Source organism: Oryctolagus cuniculus, chromosome 2, assembly GCF_051225735.1.
Source record: "Oryctolagus cuniculus isolate XC-2025 breed Fujian yellow rabbit chromosome 2, ASM5122573v1, whole genome shotgun sequence".
Classification (NCBI taxonomy): domain Eukaryota; kingdom Metazoa; phylum Chordata; class Mammalia; order Lagomorpha; family Leporidae; genus Oryctolagus; species Oryctolagus cuniculus.
Genome location: NC_142868.1, coordinates 40,019,939 through 40,039,613, shown reverse-complemented (window position 1 = coordinate 40,039,613; position 19,675 = coordinate 40,019,939). Strand labels below are relative to the sequence as shown.

General features: G+C 36.5%; 1 protein-coding gene across 9 annotated transcripts in view; it reads left to right on the top strand.

Annotated features, from left to right (window-relative positions):
* The window catches only part of COX7B2 (cytochrome c oxidase subunit 7B2), a 155,030-nt gene that overhangs the window by 83,566 nt on the left and 51,789 nt on the right, over positions 1–19,675 (top strand). For 3 of the 9 annotated variants that reach the window (XR_016229895.1, XM_008248493.5, XM_089327188.1), the window contains one exon: positions 9,865–9,961. The exons of 3 other annotated variants lie outside the window; for them this stretch is intronic. Coding sequence is in view for 2 of the 6 variants with exons in the window: in XM_089327188.1 (XP_089183314.1) it covers positions 9,865–9,961 (97 nt within the window). In the remaining 4 variants the exon portion in view is untranslated. Of the gene's footprint in view, positions 1–9,864; positions 9,962–17,135; positions 17,160–19,675 lie in introns of all 9 variants that reach the window. 3 more of the 9 variants (XM_008248488.5, XM_089327187.1, XM_008248480.5) reach the window with 2 other exon arrangements.

Sequence of the window (19,675 nt, the reverse complement as noted above, 5' to 3'; positions counted from 1 at the left end):
TCTTTCCTTTTATTTTCTCTGCTATTATTTCTTCAAAAATTTTCTCCTTTTTTTTTTAAAGAGAAAAACAGGATTTATTTCTGTTGGAAACCTCCTGCCAAAGTGGCCAGGAGGGGGATTCCAAGAGAGCAAGACCCAAAGAGGCTTTTGGTAATGGGGTTTTTAAGCACAGCTTTGGGAAATAAAACTGTCAAGTGGTACCAAATGGGGACAAACCCATCAAGACCTGATTTGTAATCTTATTTGCCCTGTCTGGCTTGCTCATAATAAAACAAAAGAACCATCAGAAGGGTGGGATATGTAACTTCTTTAACAGTAACCTGGAAACTATTCAATAATATTGGAAGCTCCCAAAGAGTGGGGTAAGCATTTTTGACACTTCTAAAGATAACTTTTTGGGGAAGCAAGCATGTTGCACCCTCGGTTTCCACCGGGACCAACCTGACTGCCTATTGACCCATCTGACTCCTCACGTACCCTCCCCCCTTAAAAATAGACCCTAACTTTATGGCACAGTGGCTGCTTTGGGTTCTTCAAGCTGAGTAGGGGTAGAGTAGGGACCAGCAGGGTTCCCACAGGAGGTGGCTTCTTTAGGGTACACAGTGCCAGCTTGCAGAAACAGCTCCCATCTGACATTTCACATACATGACCATCTAGAAGTTTATTGTTTCAAGTCTGGAGAAAATGAATATAAGAAGCAGATTAAATGTACAGGGTCTGAAACAGAGGTCAGAGTCATTATCAGAGGACCTAAGAAAGGCACTGTCCAAACCATGAAGAAGTTTTCCCATTGAGAGACAGATAGAAACTGACAGAAGGGGCTTGATAATAATTATGTAGGCATTAAGGCCTGACTGGGTTTATATGAGGTCCAGATCTGTCTCTTCACATGGAGTACTGAAAGAAACATCACAGGGGAGGTGTGAATCTCCTTAGGCAAGGTGCCCTGTTGACTTCTATTACCTAGATGGCCTGAGAGGAGAACTGGCCTTAATAGAAGACAAGTGGGATCTTTAAAAAAGGAAATTTACAGTTCTGCCTTGCAGTGTTACTGACCCTTGGCCATCCCTTCAATAGTGGTGGTTACTTTGGAAGCTGGGCAGAGTGAAGGTCTTTTCTGCTTAGAGCCAACAAGCACTGTCGCTCTGACCTGGGAGTCCTTTGACTCCTGGGCAGGTCCATGTCCTGTGAATCAGCTCTTGACAGGGCTCTTCAGAGGCTGCCTTCTGTCATGATTGCTATCTGTATGAAGCTCTGGCATGCCACATTGAAAACCAGTGCCATTTTGTGGTGGACTGGCTTGTTGGGTCTCCTTGATGGCAGATCACTGTGTAAAGCTGTTATTAATTGGCCTGCCATCTACCCTTACATTGCTTCTGCTTCCTAGCTTATTCCTTTTCCTCCTGGTTTCTGCTAGACTGAGGAGGCAATCTTTACTGCCAGCCAAGTGGGTGTCTAGTCCCATCCCTAATCTTTGGTGGCCTGAGCTAGAAATCTATAGTCACAGGTATGTTCTGATAGTGGTTTTCTGTGAGGTACACAGTGCCCATGAGGAAAGATATGTCCTCACTTTAAGATCAAACAGATGACCACCTTATGCAAACTGTTTATAAATTTTGAAGTTATAAAATTATTTCTCTCCCTTAGTTTTGGTTTGAAAGGAGAGGTTTTATCTGTTTAGCTTACCCATGGCAAAATAAATCTAGCTGTGATTTAAAAATTTCTTCTATATGTGACCAGATTATTATTACAGAAAAGTGTTAGCCATCCCTTTTGTAAAGTCTGAAGATCAAACTATACATCCTGATGGAGAGTTCTTCATAATAGAATCAGTTTTCCATCTTGAAGAGAATAGAGGGGAAATAAGGGAACAAGTCAGATTTCATACTTTAACACTTTGAGCTTTCAGAAGTATGTTAAATATTTCTGGTTGAATCATCTCACCAGCTTTATATGGCAAATGATATTTTATGTCCAGGTAAGGGAATGTTGGTCCTGTTTCAACCTGCAGGCATCTCTTTCTCCACATTTGGATTAGGTATTTGTATTGAGACCTCAGTTCTCCCATTGGTTTAAGAAAATTGTTCATTTCCTGTTTTATTGCTTGTTTTTATTATTCAATGGTAGGAGTGGGGCTCTTTCCAATAATAGGTGAGATATTCTTTTTGTTATATTGGTATATTCAATTATATAATACTTTATGTCTGCATACACAAACAGATTTAGAATATGAGCTTTAGCAGTCCTGTGAAATAAGTTGGGTAGTATCATTTGTTTTTCTCTAAGGATTTATGCACTGGATTTCCTTCTTTGAAAATCTGAGAGAATTGTGAAAACAAGTAAATCTTTTTTATGTTTTAATAAGGGAAAATATCAGTTTGCAGGGTTATAGAGAGAGAGGGAGGGAGAGACAGAGAGAGGTCTTCATCTGCTTTTTCATTCCCCAAATGGCCAATGGCTGAGGTTGGGACAGGCCAGAGCCAGCAGCCAGGAGCTTCATCTGAGTCTCCTGCGTGGGTGCAGGGTCCCAAGCACTTGTGGCATCCTCTGCTGCTTTCCCATGTACATTAGCAGGGAGCTGGATCAGAAGTGGAGCAGGTGGGACTTGAACCGGTGCCCATATGAGATGTCAATGCTGCAAGCGGTGGCTTAACTTGCTATGCCACAATTCTGGCTTAAACTTAATAGTTTTTTTAACCTACTTGATTTTTCTGTTTCTATGTTAAGTGTTTGTGCTGTTGTTAGTTTTCTGCCCATGAGAACACGGAAACCTTTATCCAGGTTATGAGAAGGAGAAACAGTACTCACAGAAAGATTTCTTTCCTATTCAGGACCCCATAGCCCATGCATGCCTTTACCCCTCTATATTTTCTTTTGTATCCTCCAAGTTTCCTCATAATCTTTATATTGATTTCTTGGTTCTTTCCATGTACTCTCTCACTTTTGACATACACCATGTTGGTTTCAGGGAAAGATCTGATTCATGTAAGTGGCCTCTGCTAAACCAACAAAAACTACCATGATTTCTAATAAAAATAATTAAATGAACTGAGTACCTAAGGTGTAGTAATCAACTGAGCTATTTTGGAAGTGTGAAAGTCATTTGAGGTGAATTTCCTGGGCTTATTTTACATTGTAGGTAATCAGCAGATATTTCTTAATATCCCACTAGAATTGAGGTCTTTGACATTGATAATAAGTATTTGTGACCGAGATTATTCAATTTATACATTTGACCTATCCTAAAGAGTTTATCCATCTACAGCCTTTATCCTATTTCATTCTTCACACAGTGTGGTAGAGGTACTGTCATTCATACTTTGAAGATTAGGAAATTTGCTGCCCAGATGGATTAAATGTTAGGCTTAATATAAACAAGTAAGTGGTAGAGTTAATCATAGTCCAAATCTAGTTCTTGTGTCACCCAGCATACTACTGCTTGGAGTCAATTCTTCTTTGCTTATCATGTTGTATACTAATTTATGCCACTGCAAATGCGGATTACAACATTCCATTATAAATATATTTAATTATAGTTTGAGATTCATTGAAAACTTCAGAGACTCTTGCTGCCAAATGTACTTATGTTTTCTTCTGGAAAAGTAATTTTACCCGGAAGGAATTATCTAGGCTATTTAACAATATTTTCTAGTGAAAGTGACTGATCCCTCTCTTGTACATCTTTAAAAGAGCCTGTCGTGATGTTTATGTCATGATTTTCTATTAAATATATATGATGCCTTGTCAAAAATAATTAATTGAAAATGTGTATTTGAGTTGAATTCAGAACAGAAGAGCTTTAACTAAAATCAGATAGGAAATTCAGTGGTATTTTTAAGGAAACACAAAAAGCAGTGGTTCTGACTTTAATTTGCATAAAACCTGCTTGAACAACTTATTAAAATTTAGATGCTCAGATTCAACTGTAGAAAATCTGGTTAGCTTTCTGTAAAGAAATATTTATGTAATTTTTAAACTATTACCTTAGATTGGACTCCATTTTTTGTGTTACATTGCCTAAATGCTGTAATATCTTAACAATTAAGCAAGTATTAGTTTATATAGAGTGTTACTTCAGTCGGAATTCCTAGCATACTGTATTGACTCTGAAGAAGTGATGGAATTGCTCACTAGAATGAGAACAGGTAATTAATCGAAAGGTCTAAAATAATTATGTGATCACTATATTTTAATGACTTTCCTACCTGTGATTTCACAGCTCCTTAAGATGGGGTGTAGTTTGCTGCTCTCCATGCAGCTTTTAGGCTGGGTACTTAATGCAAATGGTAAAACAAATAAATGAGGTATGACCTTGAAGTGGTACCAACACAGATGGGTTTGCTGAATGAGACTGAATTGGGAAGTACTCCAAATTAAATCTATTATCATTTTCTATTTTTTTTTCTGTGAAAAGTTGTCATTTAATGATCCTTATTAGACAATAAAACTGTATCACTTGCTGGGGCTAGCATTGTGGTAACAGCGGGTTAAGCTATTGCTTGTGGTGCCAACATCTGATATCAAAGCTCTGGTTTGAGTCCCAGCTGTTCTGCTTCTAATCCAGCTGAATACTAAGCAGCAGAAGATGGCCCAAGTACTTAGGTCCATGCCACATGTTTCAGAGATATGGATAGAGTTCCTAGTTCCTGGCTTCAGCCTGGCCCAGCCCCAACTCCTGCATCCATGAGGAGAATGACCGGGGAGGAAAGATCCTCTCTGCTTGTCCATCTCGCCCCTTCTCCTGTTCTCCCTGTCTCCTTCTCTCTCTCTCTATCACCTCCTCCCTTCCCCCTCCCCCTCTCCTGCTTCCTCTGCCTTTACTTCTCTCTGTCACACTGTCTTTAAAATAAATAATAGAATTTTAAAAAGTCTCTCATTTGTTACCAAAGAGATAACATGGTTAAAATTGAAAATTAAAAAGCTTTATTTATAAAATGGCAAAATTTGAAGTGATTGTGGATATGCAAGAGTGACTCTAAAACATTTTGTTCATTTATTTTATAATGCATACAAACTAGTCATTGCACCTGAAGTGTGTGATGACTGGATATACACAGTAATAGGTAGAAAGCATGATCCCTTCATTATTGAAACTTACCTTGCTTGCAGAAGAAAGCCAGATGAGTAATTAAAACAAAGTCTGTGCTGTCTACAATACTGGCATGTATGAAGTGGTTAGCAGAGAAGTGTGTTAAATAAATAAGATGTGCCATCTGTACATGCAGATGATTACTCATATCTATATATGCTAAAGGTCATTTACAGTGAATGAGCATATTTTTGTGTACTTACTTGCCTTTGAATTACACCAAAAGATGAGGTCCAAACATCTGTCTTCTGCACTCGTATATTTAAAAAGTTTACTGCAGAACTCTGAACAGTGAACTTCTACAAAAGACATTGACAAACTGACCCTGCCACCTCCTGCTAGATATGCATACAATTAATAAGACAGAAAATTCAATAAAGGTCACTGAGTGCATACAGGGGCACCAAATAATTAGGAATTAACTTACAGTTTTGTCTTTACCCAGCTATTTCTGATGGTGTGGATGCCAGTGTACTTACCCTTTGTAAAATGCATATTAGGACTTCCTGGAAGCCTCTGCATAGTATTTTAAGAAAAAATATCTATTTTTCAATGTTGCATATTTCTGAAATCTAAATTTCTAATGAGTTCTTTTCTGTATTCTGAAAAAAATGTGTGGGTTCAAAGATTTATTCATACATCTCTACAAAGCGAGTTCTGAAACTGGGAGAAAAGACATATTTGAAAAGGGTCTCAGTAGGGTGACCCTCTAACTCTTCTCAATAGCAAAGCTCTAACCTACTGAGATGATTAAGGAATTTGGTCTTCTTTAAGCTGCCCCAGTTTGAAGCTTTATCCCCATCTCCTGGCTTTCTTTCAATATCATTGAACCTGACTCTACAACCAAACTGTAAGCCTCTTTTGGCTGCATTTGGTTTAATTTTATATTTCCTCAAGAGGAGGAATTATTTGTGAAAGTTTTATTTATTCTGTCACCTAAGATTAAGCCTTTGATTATGTAATTATTCTGTGTTTAGAACTTATAGCTATGTAACAAATTAATGGTGCCAAATTAAAGAATGTAAGAAGTAGGAAAAGGGAGTCCTGAGAAAATGTCAGTATCTGCATTTATTTTGCATGATACATTGAAGAGATCATAGTGTTGGAGGACTAAGGGACTGAAATGTGAACCTTGGCTTGGCTGTTGCCCTTGTAGCTGCACTTCAACTCCAGCCCCTCCCCAAATCAGTTTCCTCAGTAGAAAGGTGGTAATAATTCTGGCTATATCACAAATCATTGTTAGAGTGGAATAAAAGAACCGATACAATTATCCTAGTGCCTACCTACCTCCTAGTAAACATAAGTGTTTTCTCTTTACTAATTTTTCCTATTGTCCATCCATGTATAGGTTAAACATAACAGGCTGGCAAAGAATAGTAATATATCATTTGTTAACCAGTTAATCAGAATCTGAATAATTGTGGATCAAAATTTACTTGCTCACCCTCAGTTACATCTCTTTCCCTTTCATCTTGTCTCTCTTGAAAAATTTCCCACACTAGACTGACCAGCTATATGAAAACACTGAGTAAGACTGAATCATTCTTTTGGTTCATACAATATCTGTAAAGGCAAAATAGGGCAAAATCCTGAGCATTATTGACCACTTTAAAAACAAAACAAAGCAAAACAAACAAACAAAAAACTTTGGACCCTGTTATCACAAATAAGCTACAAAGCCTTCAATGTATTCTCTCAATCAGTACGTTGTGACAGTGCAGCAATGCTCACTACCTTGTTTCTTCTAGGTTTAGATATAATTTGTACACAGCCTGATCGACAGGGAAAATGAATCAGTGGGACATGTAATATGCTTCAAGTCATTCCTATAGAATTTTATAATTTGAAGCAGGTTTTTCTGCCTATGGAAAAATGTCCTAAAATAATATATTTTGAAATAAAATAATTTTTGGAAATTGATATTTCATCATTCAAAATCCCACTATGTACAAGGTATTTTTCCAAGAATTGCTGAGGATTAGAAAATATTCAGGCACAAGTAATGACTCCAGCTTGATAACAATGTAGTAACTGATAACTATTAAACATTTACAATATAGGATATATTATTTTTAAGAATAACATACTGTGAAAATTTTGAGAAGAATTTGATTACTTCAACTTAGGTTGAAGAAAAGGCAGACTTTGAAAGGTTGGAGACTTTTTAGTGGCTATTAGAGTTTAGAATATACAGAAAGAGGAACTAAGAAAAGAAAGGATGTTCAAACAGAAGGAACCACATAAGCCACATGGTAGAGACCAGTAATGATGAAGAAGATTCGTAATGGAAATAAATTCAATATGCAAGAAGTATAGGAAGAATAAAAATTAAATTTAATGTTTAATTAAGGGTATTGAATACAAAGCTACAATTTATTTAATTCACATGTATTCTAGAATACTGATACTACATCTTAAAATAGCCCTTTAGTTAATCAATTTATTTTCTTTTATGCCTAAGCAAGTGATGTGCCATTCTGCAGCTGAGCTGCTGCTTTGCCTTTGCCCCTAAAACCAAGCTGCCTCTGAGTTGCTGTATCTCCAGCTTAGTTGCTGATGCATCCTCTACTTATGGCTGAGATGAAATTGTGGCCTACTCCTGGGGACACAGGGCCTTGAAATGTCATCCCTCCCTCCCCAACACAGTAGTCAAGATAACACTCTGCTCTCCAGCGACCTCGGCGATCCTTCACACTGGAGCAGGTACACTGCCTGGAAACACAGCTGAAGCAGTGCCCTGCGCCTGGGGACCTCAGGCATTCAGTATATAAGAGACATCCCCTCATTGCCTTCCTTATTCCACAGTTGAGGCAGCATCCTTACTCCCCAGGATGCTGAGCCTCTGGTACACTGGAGCAGGTGTACCTCCTAGCACCACAGCTGACATAGTGCCTCACTCCAGGGATCCAGAAGCCCTATTAACCCATGCATTTGAGCTTTGTGTGGCTGAGCAAATGGGATGCCTCAATTCCTAGGGAATTAAGAGTTTTTGCTGAGATGTGCCACCAGACCCTCCAGACCAGATAGCCAACAGTGTGCTGCTTACCTGGAACTAGACTATCCCTGCAGGCCTAGCTACTAAGTCACCTTGCCTGTCTTAGGACTTGAGTCACCGTACTGCTCCCTAAACCCAGGATCCCACCATAGTACCTTGTCATTCCTGGGTTCTGGCCTTCACAGAGCCTGAACTATTGTTGTGCTCTGATATCCTCATGTGTTGATATACCACATAGCACCCTGTGCATGCTATTTAATTCCACATATTTGTGTATTTTCAAAAGTTTCTCCTGTTATTATTTCTGGATTCATAACACTGTATTCTGAAACAATAACAGGTATAATTTCAATCATCCTAAATTCCTTAAAACTAGTTTTGTGGTCTAACATAAGATCTCTCCTTGGAAATATTGTATGTATGCTGGAGAAAAATGTGTATTCTGATGATGCAGAGTTTTGTACTTGTCTCTTAAGCCCATTTGGTATAAAGTATAATTAATTTAAAGTGGTTTATTATTAATTTTCTGATTATCTATTCACTGACAATAGTGGGAAAATGAAGTCTCCTACTTTTATTGTATTGTTATTTTGTACCTCATGTCCATTAACATTTGCTTTGTGAATTAGGTACTCCAACATTCAGCATATTAACATTTTCAATGGTCAGAATTAGTCCCTTTACCTCTATATAATGGCATTCTTTGTCTTGCTATAATTTTTCATTTAAAGTCTATTTTAATAGATATCAAATATAGCCAACCTTGTTTGTTCTCTTTTGGCTATAATTTGCAAGGTCTATCTTCATTCATTATTTTACTTTCAGGCTATGCATATCCTTAAGGCCTAAGTGGGTGTTTTCTTAACAGAATGCAGTTGGATCTTGTTCATTATACATTCATTAACTCTGACTTTTGAATACAAAATTTAACCCATTACATGAAAGGTTATTATTGATAGATGAGGTCTTATTATCATTGTTATTTACTCATTGTTTCTTGATTCATTTGTTCCTTTCTTCCTCTTCTGTTGACTATAGATGTGTGATTTGATTCTTCTGCAGTGGTATATTTTGATTCCTTTCTCTGCATTGTTTGCATATATGCTACAGTGTTTTGTTTTGCTTTGTGCTCATCATAAAATTTATGTGAACAGAATTATAGGAAAAATGTAATTTAAGCTGGTAACTTCTGCCATATATAAAAACCTCAAAATTGTTAACCTCTTCCCACAAGCTATGATTTTAATATTAACAATTTACATCTTTTTATATTGTATATCCATAATATATTTATGTTTTAGTTATTGTTGTTCAGTTTTACTTTTTAGCTTTATCCTAGAGATAAGTATGACTTATACACCACTGTTATAGTATGTAAGTATTATTTGACTATGTAATTACTTGTACCAGTGAGTTCCACATGTATTCATCATAGTAATTAACATCCTTTCATTTCCACTTAAATAAATCCCTCAAATATATCTTGGAAGAAAGGTCTAATGGTAATAAATTCAGTCAGATACTGCCTCACTTGGAAAGACTGTATTTCTCCTTCATTTTTGAAGGACAGTTTTTCTAGGTATAATAGTCTTGACTGGCAGTGTCTTTACTTTGATGATTTTGAATATATCACCCCATTCTTTCCTGGACTGCAATGCTTCTGTTGAGAAATCTCTTGTCTACTGGGGACTTCCTTATATGTTAAATGATGATTTTCACATGACCCTTCACACACAACACACACTTTTTTTTTCTATTTTAAAATATTCTTTGACTTTAGACAAACTGTAGAGGACTGCTTTTCATTGAATCCATATGGAGACTGGGCTTCATGGATCAGAACATTCATATCTCTCCCAACACTGGGGAAGTTTTCAGTAAGTATGAAACAAGCTTTCTATTCCTCTTAATCCTTCTTCTCCTTCTGAAACTACTATAATAAAAAATGTTCCTTAATGGTTTCCCAAAAATCCCATAGGCTGTCTTGCCTGTTTTTCATTCATTTTCCTTGCTTTCTCATCTGATTCTTTTTTTTAACTTTTATTTAGCAAATATAAATTTCCAAAGTACAATTTATGGATTACAATGGCCTCCCCCCTCCACTTCCATCCCACCCACAATCCTGCCCTTTCCCACTCCCTCTCCCCTTCCATTCACATCAAGATTGATTTTCGATTCTCTTTATATACAGAAGATCAATTTAGTATAGATTAAGTAAAGATTTCAACAGTTTGCACCCACACAGAACATAAAGTGTAAAATACTGTTTGAGAACTAGTTATAGCATTAATTCACATTGAACAACACATTAGGGACAAAGATCCTACATGAGGAGTATGTGCACAGTGACTCCTGTTGTTGACTTAACAAATTGACACTCTTGTTTATGGCATCAGTAATCACCCTAAGCTCTTGTCATGAGTTGCCAACGCTGTGGAAACTTTTGAGTTCACAGACATCGATCTTACTTAGACAAGGTCATAGTCAAAGTGGAGGTTCACTCCTCCTTTCAGGGAAAAGTACCTCCTTCTTTGATGGCCCGTTCTTTCTACTGGGATCTCACTCGCAGATATCTTTCATTTAGGTCCCCCCCTTTTTTTTTTCCAGAGTGTCTTGGAACAGATCCGAATGCCTTAAGGACTGATTCTGAGGCCAGAGTGCTGTTTAGGACATCTGCCATTCTATGAGTCTGCTGTGTATCCCACTTCCCATGTTGGATCATTCTCTCCCTTTTTTATTCTATCTGTTAGTATTCACAGACACTAGTCTTGTTTGTGTGATCCCTTTGACTCTTAGACCTACCAGTGTGATTGATTGTGAACTGAAATTGATCACTTAGACTAGTGAGATGGCATTGGTACATGCAGTCTTGAAGGGAATGAATTGGAATCCCCCTGGCACATTTCTAACTCCACCATTTAGGGCAAGTCTGATTGAGCATGTCCCAAATTGTAAAATTTTCTTGTTCAATTTACCAAAATTGGGCCTGAATTTACTGTTTTTTTTTTTTTTTCTGCTTTCTAAGAGACAAAGCTGCCTCTGAACAAAGTCAGGTAGTTACTACAGCTAATCCTGCCACCACAGATTTTAAAAATTAGAATGAGACTTTCTAGAGTTATCTTCCCTAACTAATCTTACATTTGTGCTACCGCTTAAGTCTCTATTTGAAGAACAGCAGCAATATACTCTATTCAAGAATAATTAACAATGCTGCATGTTAAAGGAATACTATGTCACAACAGTTGCCTGTGTTTAAGAAACTAGGTAGGTGCCAAAACTGTGGCACAGTGCATTAACGCCCTGGCCTGAAGCACCAGCATCCCATATGGGTGCCAGTTCATGTCCTGGCTGCTCCACTTCTGATCCAGCTCTCTGCTATGGCCTGGAAAAGCAGTAGAAGATGGCCCAAGTCCTTGGACTCCTCCACCTGCGTGGGATACCCAAAGAAGTTCCTGGCTCCTAGCTTCAGATCGGCACAGCTCCAGCTGTTGCATCCATCTGTGGAGTAAACCACTGGATGGAAGACCTCTCTGTCTTACTTTCTCTATGTCTACGTCTACGTCTACATCTATGTGTACGTCTACGTCTACGTCTATGTCTATGTCTATGTCTATGTCTATGTCTGCCTCTGCCTCTGCCTCTGCTTCTAGCTCTACCTCTACATCTCCTCTTTCTGTAACTCTTTCAAATAAATAAATAAATCTTTAATAAAAAGAAACCTAATGATAGGTTACAAAGTTTATTTCATTTTCATTATTTTATCTACGTTATAATTCTGCAAAGTAAATAATAATTCTTATTTCTTTTTCCCTATGGCTAAGACTAGTGAAATGCAAGGTTACATGGATACAAACAAAATTTAGGAATTGAACTCTTATTTCTGAAAACTGAAAAACCTGAAGTTTTAGTTATGAAATTCCCCCATCTCTTATATGTCTTGTTTTTGTCCACTTATTTTCATATAACATCCCCTCTCCATCCATATTGTCAACCAGCTTATGGACTTCCATAGATAAATATGATCTTTGTTCACTTTGGACATCTTAAAGTATCCTCTTAATATTTAGAAACTGGGAAGATACAAACTCTTTGTTAGAAGGTATCTTCAGTGTCTTACTATTATTGTTGTTCACATCTTTTTTTCTTATCCATTATCCTTCTAATTCAGTGCAAAGCATGTATGAATAACTAACATGAAATATATATACACTTTCTTTATCCATGTATCTTTACTTTGCCTCACAGGAAATTCTTGATGGCATAAAACAATCTTTTTGCTATAGAAAAGTTATCTTTTTGCTTGTTTTTTATGTTACATAGGTTCATGGTGACTCAAAATACTCACTAAATATACCCTTAAAATCTTCCAAATTTTATTAATTTATATGGTCCCAAGACTCCATATATTAATACTTCAATTTAATATTTGAAGTCATTATAACCAACAGTGTAACACAACAGTATGGCTCAGGCCTGTCAATGGAAGTGAAAATATTTGTATATTAACCTCATTATAGTATTTCAAATTGGCATAACCAACAAAGTAAAACAATAACAGACATGGCTAAGCCTTCTAAGTAGAAGGGGGAAAAACAACAATGAAGAAAAAAAAAGGAAAACCACCTCACATCGATATCTAATTTTTTGTGTGTTTGTGTGTGTTTTCTGTTTTGTAATAAATGTTGTATTTATGTGGGGTCTACATAAAAGCTCACAGAAATTCATAGTATGAAAAACTGGATGAATTTCAATTTTATACCAAAATCATCCTTGAATTCCATTTTTCCATGATTTTCTTTTTTAATTAAATATTTATTTATTTGAAAAGTAGAGTGACAGGGATAAGAGAGAAAGAGTCTTCCAACCACTGGTTCATCCTCTGAATGGCCACAACAGCTAGGGGTGGGTCAGGCTCAGGTTAGCAACCTGAAACTCCATCTGTTTTCCCCATTGATGTTCTGGGGCCCAAACACTTGCATCATCTTCAACTGTTTATATAGGCACATTAGCAGGGAGCTGCATTGGTGAAGCAGAACTCAAACTGGCACCGTGATATGGAATGTTTGCATCACAAGTGGCAGCTTAACCCATTATGCCATAATACTTAATACCTTGCATTAAGGTACAAAGCATATTACAGAACATTCACAGATAGTAAAATGGTTACAATCATGAATATATCCAACATACACATACATTTTTCCTTCTGTGACAACATCTAAAATCTCTATATTCATTTAACATGAATTTATTGCTCCTCAATTTTTTATTAAGTTTCCACTTGTCAACCTTTGAGGGAGAAGTCCCACACGTAAATGATCTCATTTGCAAATGGGCACACAATTGTCAGTGTGGCTATCAGCCCATTCATTTAGCATGAACTCTGTATGCAGTATAATTTTATTATATATGGTCTTCATGTAATACATTTTTATACTTCTTCATCCTGCGTATCAGTTATTATTTTGACCTTATATCTCCCCATTTTGCCTTCAGCTCCAGTAACCATTAATTGAAAATGAATCTTGGCTGGCGCCGCGGCTCACTAAGGCTAACCCTCCGCCTTGCGGCACCGGCACACCGGGTTCTAGTCCCAGTCGGGGCGCCGGATTCTGTCACGGTTGCCCCTCTTCCAGGCCAGCTCTCTGCTGTGGCCAGGGAGTGCAGTGGAGGATGGCCCAAGTGCTTGGGCCCTGCACCCCATGGGAGACCAGGATAAGTACCTGGCTCCTGTCATTGGATCAGCGCGGTGCGCTGGCCCCAGCGAGCCGGCCACGGCGGCCATTGGAGGGTGAACCAATGGCAAAAGGAAGACCTCTCTCTCTGTTTCTCTCCCTCTCACTGTCCACTCTGCCTGTCAAAAAAATAAATAAATAATAATAAAAATAAAAAAAAAAGAAAATGAATCTTGATGTGAATGGAATGGGAGAGGGAATGGGAGATGGGAGGGGTGCAGGTGGGAGAGAAGTTATGGGGGGGAAGCCACTGTAATCCATAAACTGTACTTTGGAAAATTATATTTACTAAATAAAAGTGTTTATAATAAAAAAAGAAAGATAGCAGGGAAAATATATAACTAATTTGCAAAAAGAAAAAGAAAAAAAAGAAAATTGTGATAATGAAACCACTGGAGACATAGAATGTGTGCAATTCATCTGAGGAGAAAAATAAGTGCTATATTTGTAAATGTTAAACATTTTGGAGAGAATGAAGAAAACATAATGATGGGATTGGTGATCTGAGGTTCTTAAGTAAGCATTGATTCAGGACAGATGAGAGTGTAAAAATGTATTGACTAATGAAATCTTTGATGGAAAAGTGAGAAATATGGCAAGTAGGTCTTGGTAACTAGACAGGAAGCACTAATCAGATTTAGAATTTTAATAACATTAAATAAACTTTTTTAGCATAAGTATATCCCAAATGTTTTTATCTGGCTCCCTGTTTTAGAGTACAGCTTGTTTATAATACATTGCTGGCTTAATTTGTGTGTTTTGGTAGCAATTACTTCATTCTCTATTTCTTATACTACATACAAAATATGTATAAGTATAGAAATAGAGAAATAGAGAATGAAGTAATTGCTACCAAATCTCAAAACAATGGAGACCTCACAGGGCTTTGCCAAGATTGTTAAATCCATAGAATTACAAGACTGAAAGAAATCTTTATATAAGTGCTAGACAGCTCCCTGACTTTAAAAATAAAATATGATAAGTTAACTACTTATCACAGATACTCATTGCTAAGGAAATTTATGGAATCTCTCTCTCTTTCTCTGTATTTATGTATTTATTTGAAAGGCAGAGTTATAGAAAGAGGGAGATATATAAAGATGGGGGACTGATCAGGAACAGATACCAAATCAGCTTATTCAACAAAGGCAAACAAAAATCTCATAGAATTCCATAAATGCTGAAAAGCTAGGCTTTAGAAAGCCAAAACTAGGGTAGCTCTGGATGCCAAGAAATTCGATTTCCTGGACCTTCACTTAAATTTCTCCTCCTCCCCCTCCTTCTCCCTCCTCCTCCTCCTGCTTTCTCTCTTCCCTTCCCCATCATTCTCCTCCCTCTCCCTCTTCCTCAGCTGGTCTGTACTTGGCCAATGTCTTGATAGGATTTACTAACCAAGGTCTGAGTTTCAGAATTCAAACTCCTAGGAAAGAAATCTAAATGTTTGGTCCAATCTGTGGATGGGATTATATCAGGAAAATGATTTGTGGGTTTCTTAATTATTTCTAGTGAGATACTCTATGTGCCTATGTTACATGGATGTGCCTGATCCTACTCTTGAACCTTAACAGAATTCACTTCCAGCATAACCCCTTCTCAGTTTTATGAAAAGCATACTTCTGTTTTGAACCTCATAAATCCCTACTGTCCCAGTAACTTCACTACAGAGCGTTGTAGGGATAATTTAAGCAAATATCACATCCCTGTGATTTCCTTTCCTCCAGCTTCTCTTATAAAATAACCCAAGCATGAGACACTTTGCAAGTGTGAAAACTGAGTTTCAGTCTCTGCTACAGGTAGGAAGTCTGATGGCTAATCTTTCAAAAGCCAATTTATAATAGGAGTCCCTCAAGTATATTGCAGTACTATCTGTTATTCATTCTTCATTACTTGAATAATTCATTTTAAATGACATCAGGGGATGTGAGCGCAGCCTTGCATAGGAAGAAATAGGCAACTTGGACTTTAGTTCCGGGCATTCAATTGAATTTTAGAAAACCAGTTGCCTAGAAATTTGGGATCCTGGAGTCTTCTACTCCTTTCAGGTGCTGAGTTTAAAAGGAGGACATCCCTTCATCCCAGGTAATTAGTCTAAACCAGTTCAGAATGAGATCCCATGGTTATTTAACAGACAGTTCTGTTCAATGTGAAGTTAAAGAGACAAATGGAAATAATTAGGTCAGGAAGATTCACGTTAATCTACTTTAAATCTGTCACTTTTGTCCAAAATGATTATTTTTTTACATGATAGTTATAATAAATGTCATGTATAATTCTATATAATGTCATGTATTTACTGAAATTATTTCTACTTAAAAGTTTGGGTGAAAGGAACATTTGTGGGCTTCAGGCATTAAATGTAGATAAAATTAAGTTCACAAGGGAATTTTATTGTCACTGGGAAAGTGGAGAAGAAAATTATAAAAGTATGAATCTTCAACAACAAGAATCAATAGTTTATCAGCAATAGAGGGCTAATAGGTCATTTCAAAGTGATGGTCAAGCATTTGACTGAGTAGTACTCACCTCATTATTCTCCAGGAAGACTGCGAATCTATTTCTTGCTTCAGGCATATTTGCCTCGGGTATAGCAGAGGCTGAGTTTGGAAGTCCAGGAGAATATGGGTAATTAGAACCAGATACAGCTAAACATAATTCGAATCAATTGAAAGAGGAGATCTTAAGGCATGAAATGTAGTTTGGAGTGACTTTATGTATATATGTCTGAGATGGTGTGGTTCTGAACTGGGATAGGGCAGTCAAAATGAAAACGGAGCAACAGTAAGATAAGCTTAGAAATAATAAATTACTTGCAGAAATAAATTTGGACTTTGAAAATGAAATGACCAAACTTACCAAAAATATGGCAGTTGTGTGTGTATGATAGACAAATAGGATTCAAGAGTCTGGACACTTCCACAGTTATTTAGTTACAATCTTCCTTTAAATAAAATGAAACCAAATAAATTTAGGATACAAACTGAATCATCTACAGAATCTACATTTAGGGTTTAACTTAATAAATATTTGTTGAGTGAGTTGATTGAATTACAAGGAACACACATATGATGCATAAATTATTTGTTATATTCCTGCTACAGATTTCCCTGTTTCGTGATTTTAAACAAACATTATGGTGTAAAGATGTGTCTAGATGAAAGAGATAAAGATGATAGACTTACGCATTTTTAGATAAGGTGTACTTAATTTTAAGATGTATTAACACCTAAAAACCATACATTTGTGGTATTTTTTAAACTCACAAAATATTTTTTATGAAAAACATGAAATAACCTTTATCTTTTTTTTTTTTTTTTAGTTACCCAGTGGCAGTTACTGAGAGGTACTCACTTTTATCCTGTTGTTTTTAAAATACTGAGAAATGTCACCAATGTGGGACACAGTTACTGAATCTGAACTTTTTAGGATGCTAGTAGGATATACTTTAATTGGATCTAAAAAAGTAATTCTCCAAAGCGTGTACCTCCAACCAATTTACAGAAAACAATTCAAGGTTTGCAGAGGAGAGTTTGAGGGAAAGCACTGAAAAAATTACCAGGCTTTCCTTACTCAGCTTAATGTTTAAAGTTGAAAGAATTAGGAGTGAAACTCTAGTGGCTCATTTGAATGACAATTCATTTTGCCCCTTGAGTCAGTTGAAATTTATAATCCTCATTTCATTTTATGTCATTTTTCTCAGTTGTTCAGAACATTGTTAACGTCTTAAATAATATGCCCATGAGGAATCCAGAATTTCCGTGGTTAATGGTAAACTATGGTACTTATTTGAAATTGACAACTCAAAAAACCTTTTCACTCAATAAATGATTTCACCATTCCTAACTAGTTTTTATCTACTTTCTATTTTGAGGTGTGTGTATGAGACAGAAGCAGAGAGTGAGAGTGGGAGAGAGTGATAGAGCAAGAGATGAGAGAGAGAGAGAGAGAGACTTGTTTTTGATCAGCATTATCATAACAAGTTGGAGAGGCACAGAATTGATCTATTATGTTCTGCATTTCCAGAGCTTTGTTTGCTTTATTTTGAACTTTTCTTTACTTTGTTCTATTCTGGTAGAAATTCAGTGAAGACAATTGAATAGTCAAAGAGGCAGAAAACAAAGGAAGTCTTGATAATCCATATGTTAGCTAATCAACCTTCTAAGTTTTGAGAGTTGATTGGATTCACAAACCATGAAATGAAGTCTGTTACTTTTCCTAACTGATCCTAAACTTAATTTTTGCTTTCTTGTAGAAAACTGTTTGCCAAGTTGTGAACTTTCGGAACTAAATATTAAGTTAGAACACACCAGGGTGAGTTAGGGTTCAATGCAGAAAGTAGAACAAACAGATACTATGGGAAAATTTAGCTGAGTCAACATGGGCCTTGTAAAAAATGGTGATCTCCATGCCTAAGTCTCTCTACAATCCTGAATAAAAATAATTTTGTGCCATAGATTATTCATGGGCTGATTTTGTTCTAATTGAATGATGATGTAAATTGAATAACGACAATATAAATTATATTTAGTCAACTCTCTAATTAAGTTGTTTGCCTTTTAGAGTCAAAATCAGCCTAGGAAAAATTATCATTTCATTCCCTACAGTACTTATTATCAGTTACCATCTAAACCCATCTGTAAGTTTTGAGGGCAGGAAAGATTCAGGAAAACTGGGAGAGCATATATAGATCAGAGAAAGAATAAGAAATAATGGGTGAACCCTATGTAGCCATCAGCATGACCAAATAATACTTTAGCCATGGAAATAAGTAAAATTGAAAATATTCTGCCAGTGAACTAGGGATAAGATAAACTCATTACTTTCCCTTTAAAATCCAGTTCTGTACTTTGTCAACATAATAAGACTATCTGTGAAAAATTTAGAATGGATAGTTGGAGCAATTCTTGAGAAATTAATAAAGCTAGATCCTTGGAGCAAGCATAGTTAGGCTGGGAATTAGTATAATTTCTGTGAGCCAAGGTCAGTTAGATTTTACATACAACATTCAATGATTCAGAGTAGCCACTGATGGAGGAATCAAAACCTTACACAATGAGTTAAAAATGTGTTGCTAATGAAGGAAAGTAGAGGAAGTTGCATTTTTGGAGAGAATCACCTACAAAAATAAGAGGTACTGTCCAAGAAGGAGTAATAACTGTATGATACATTGCAAACATAAATGGCCAACCCCTGACTGAAAGGTAACAAGGACAGCACAATGTAACTAATTCTGTTGTATCTGTCTAGCAAGAGTCTGTTTAATGTCCATAGATTCTAGAAACTGAGAGCTTTTGAGCAAAAATTCACTACGTCCCACAGAAAACAAAACAACAAAAGAATTAAGTGGGCACTTGTTACAGCTAAATTTAGTGGTTTTCTGGGTGAAATATGTCCCTGGCCTCGAAGTGTCAGTCCATAAGCTATCTATGGTTTCTAGATCTCTTGTATTTGTCTTACTATATTTTTCAAATTAAATCTGTTCTTAAAATCAGAATATTTTATGTTAATCCAGATAGTTGACCTCTCTTAGAAAATAGGTCTGGGAACCCAACTCAGATTCCAAGAAGGCAATAATCAAGTGCAGTTGTCTTTTTAGAAAGAACTTGATTTTTTTTACCTCACCATGGCTTTTCCAGTGGTGCTCTTCTTCTGAACATTGATGCTTAAAGTCAGTTCTCACTTTTTAACATGCTTATACCATGGATTTTCCTTATAACAATAGGGAAATATATCTCTATACCCATATCTCTTCTGGAATGGAACATCAAATCAGTATATTTTATGTATTTCAAGAATACATGTTCTGTGGCATTGTAAAAATTTTCTAATGTACATGAAAGCTTTAAGGCTGTTTGCCAG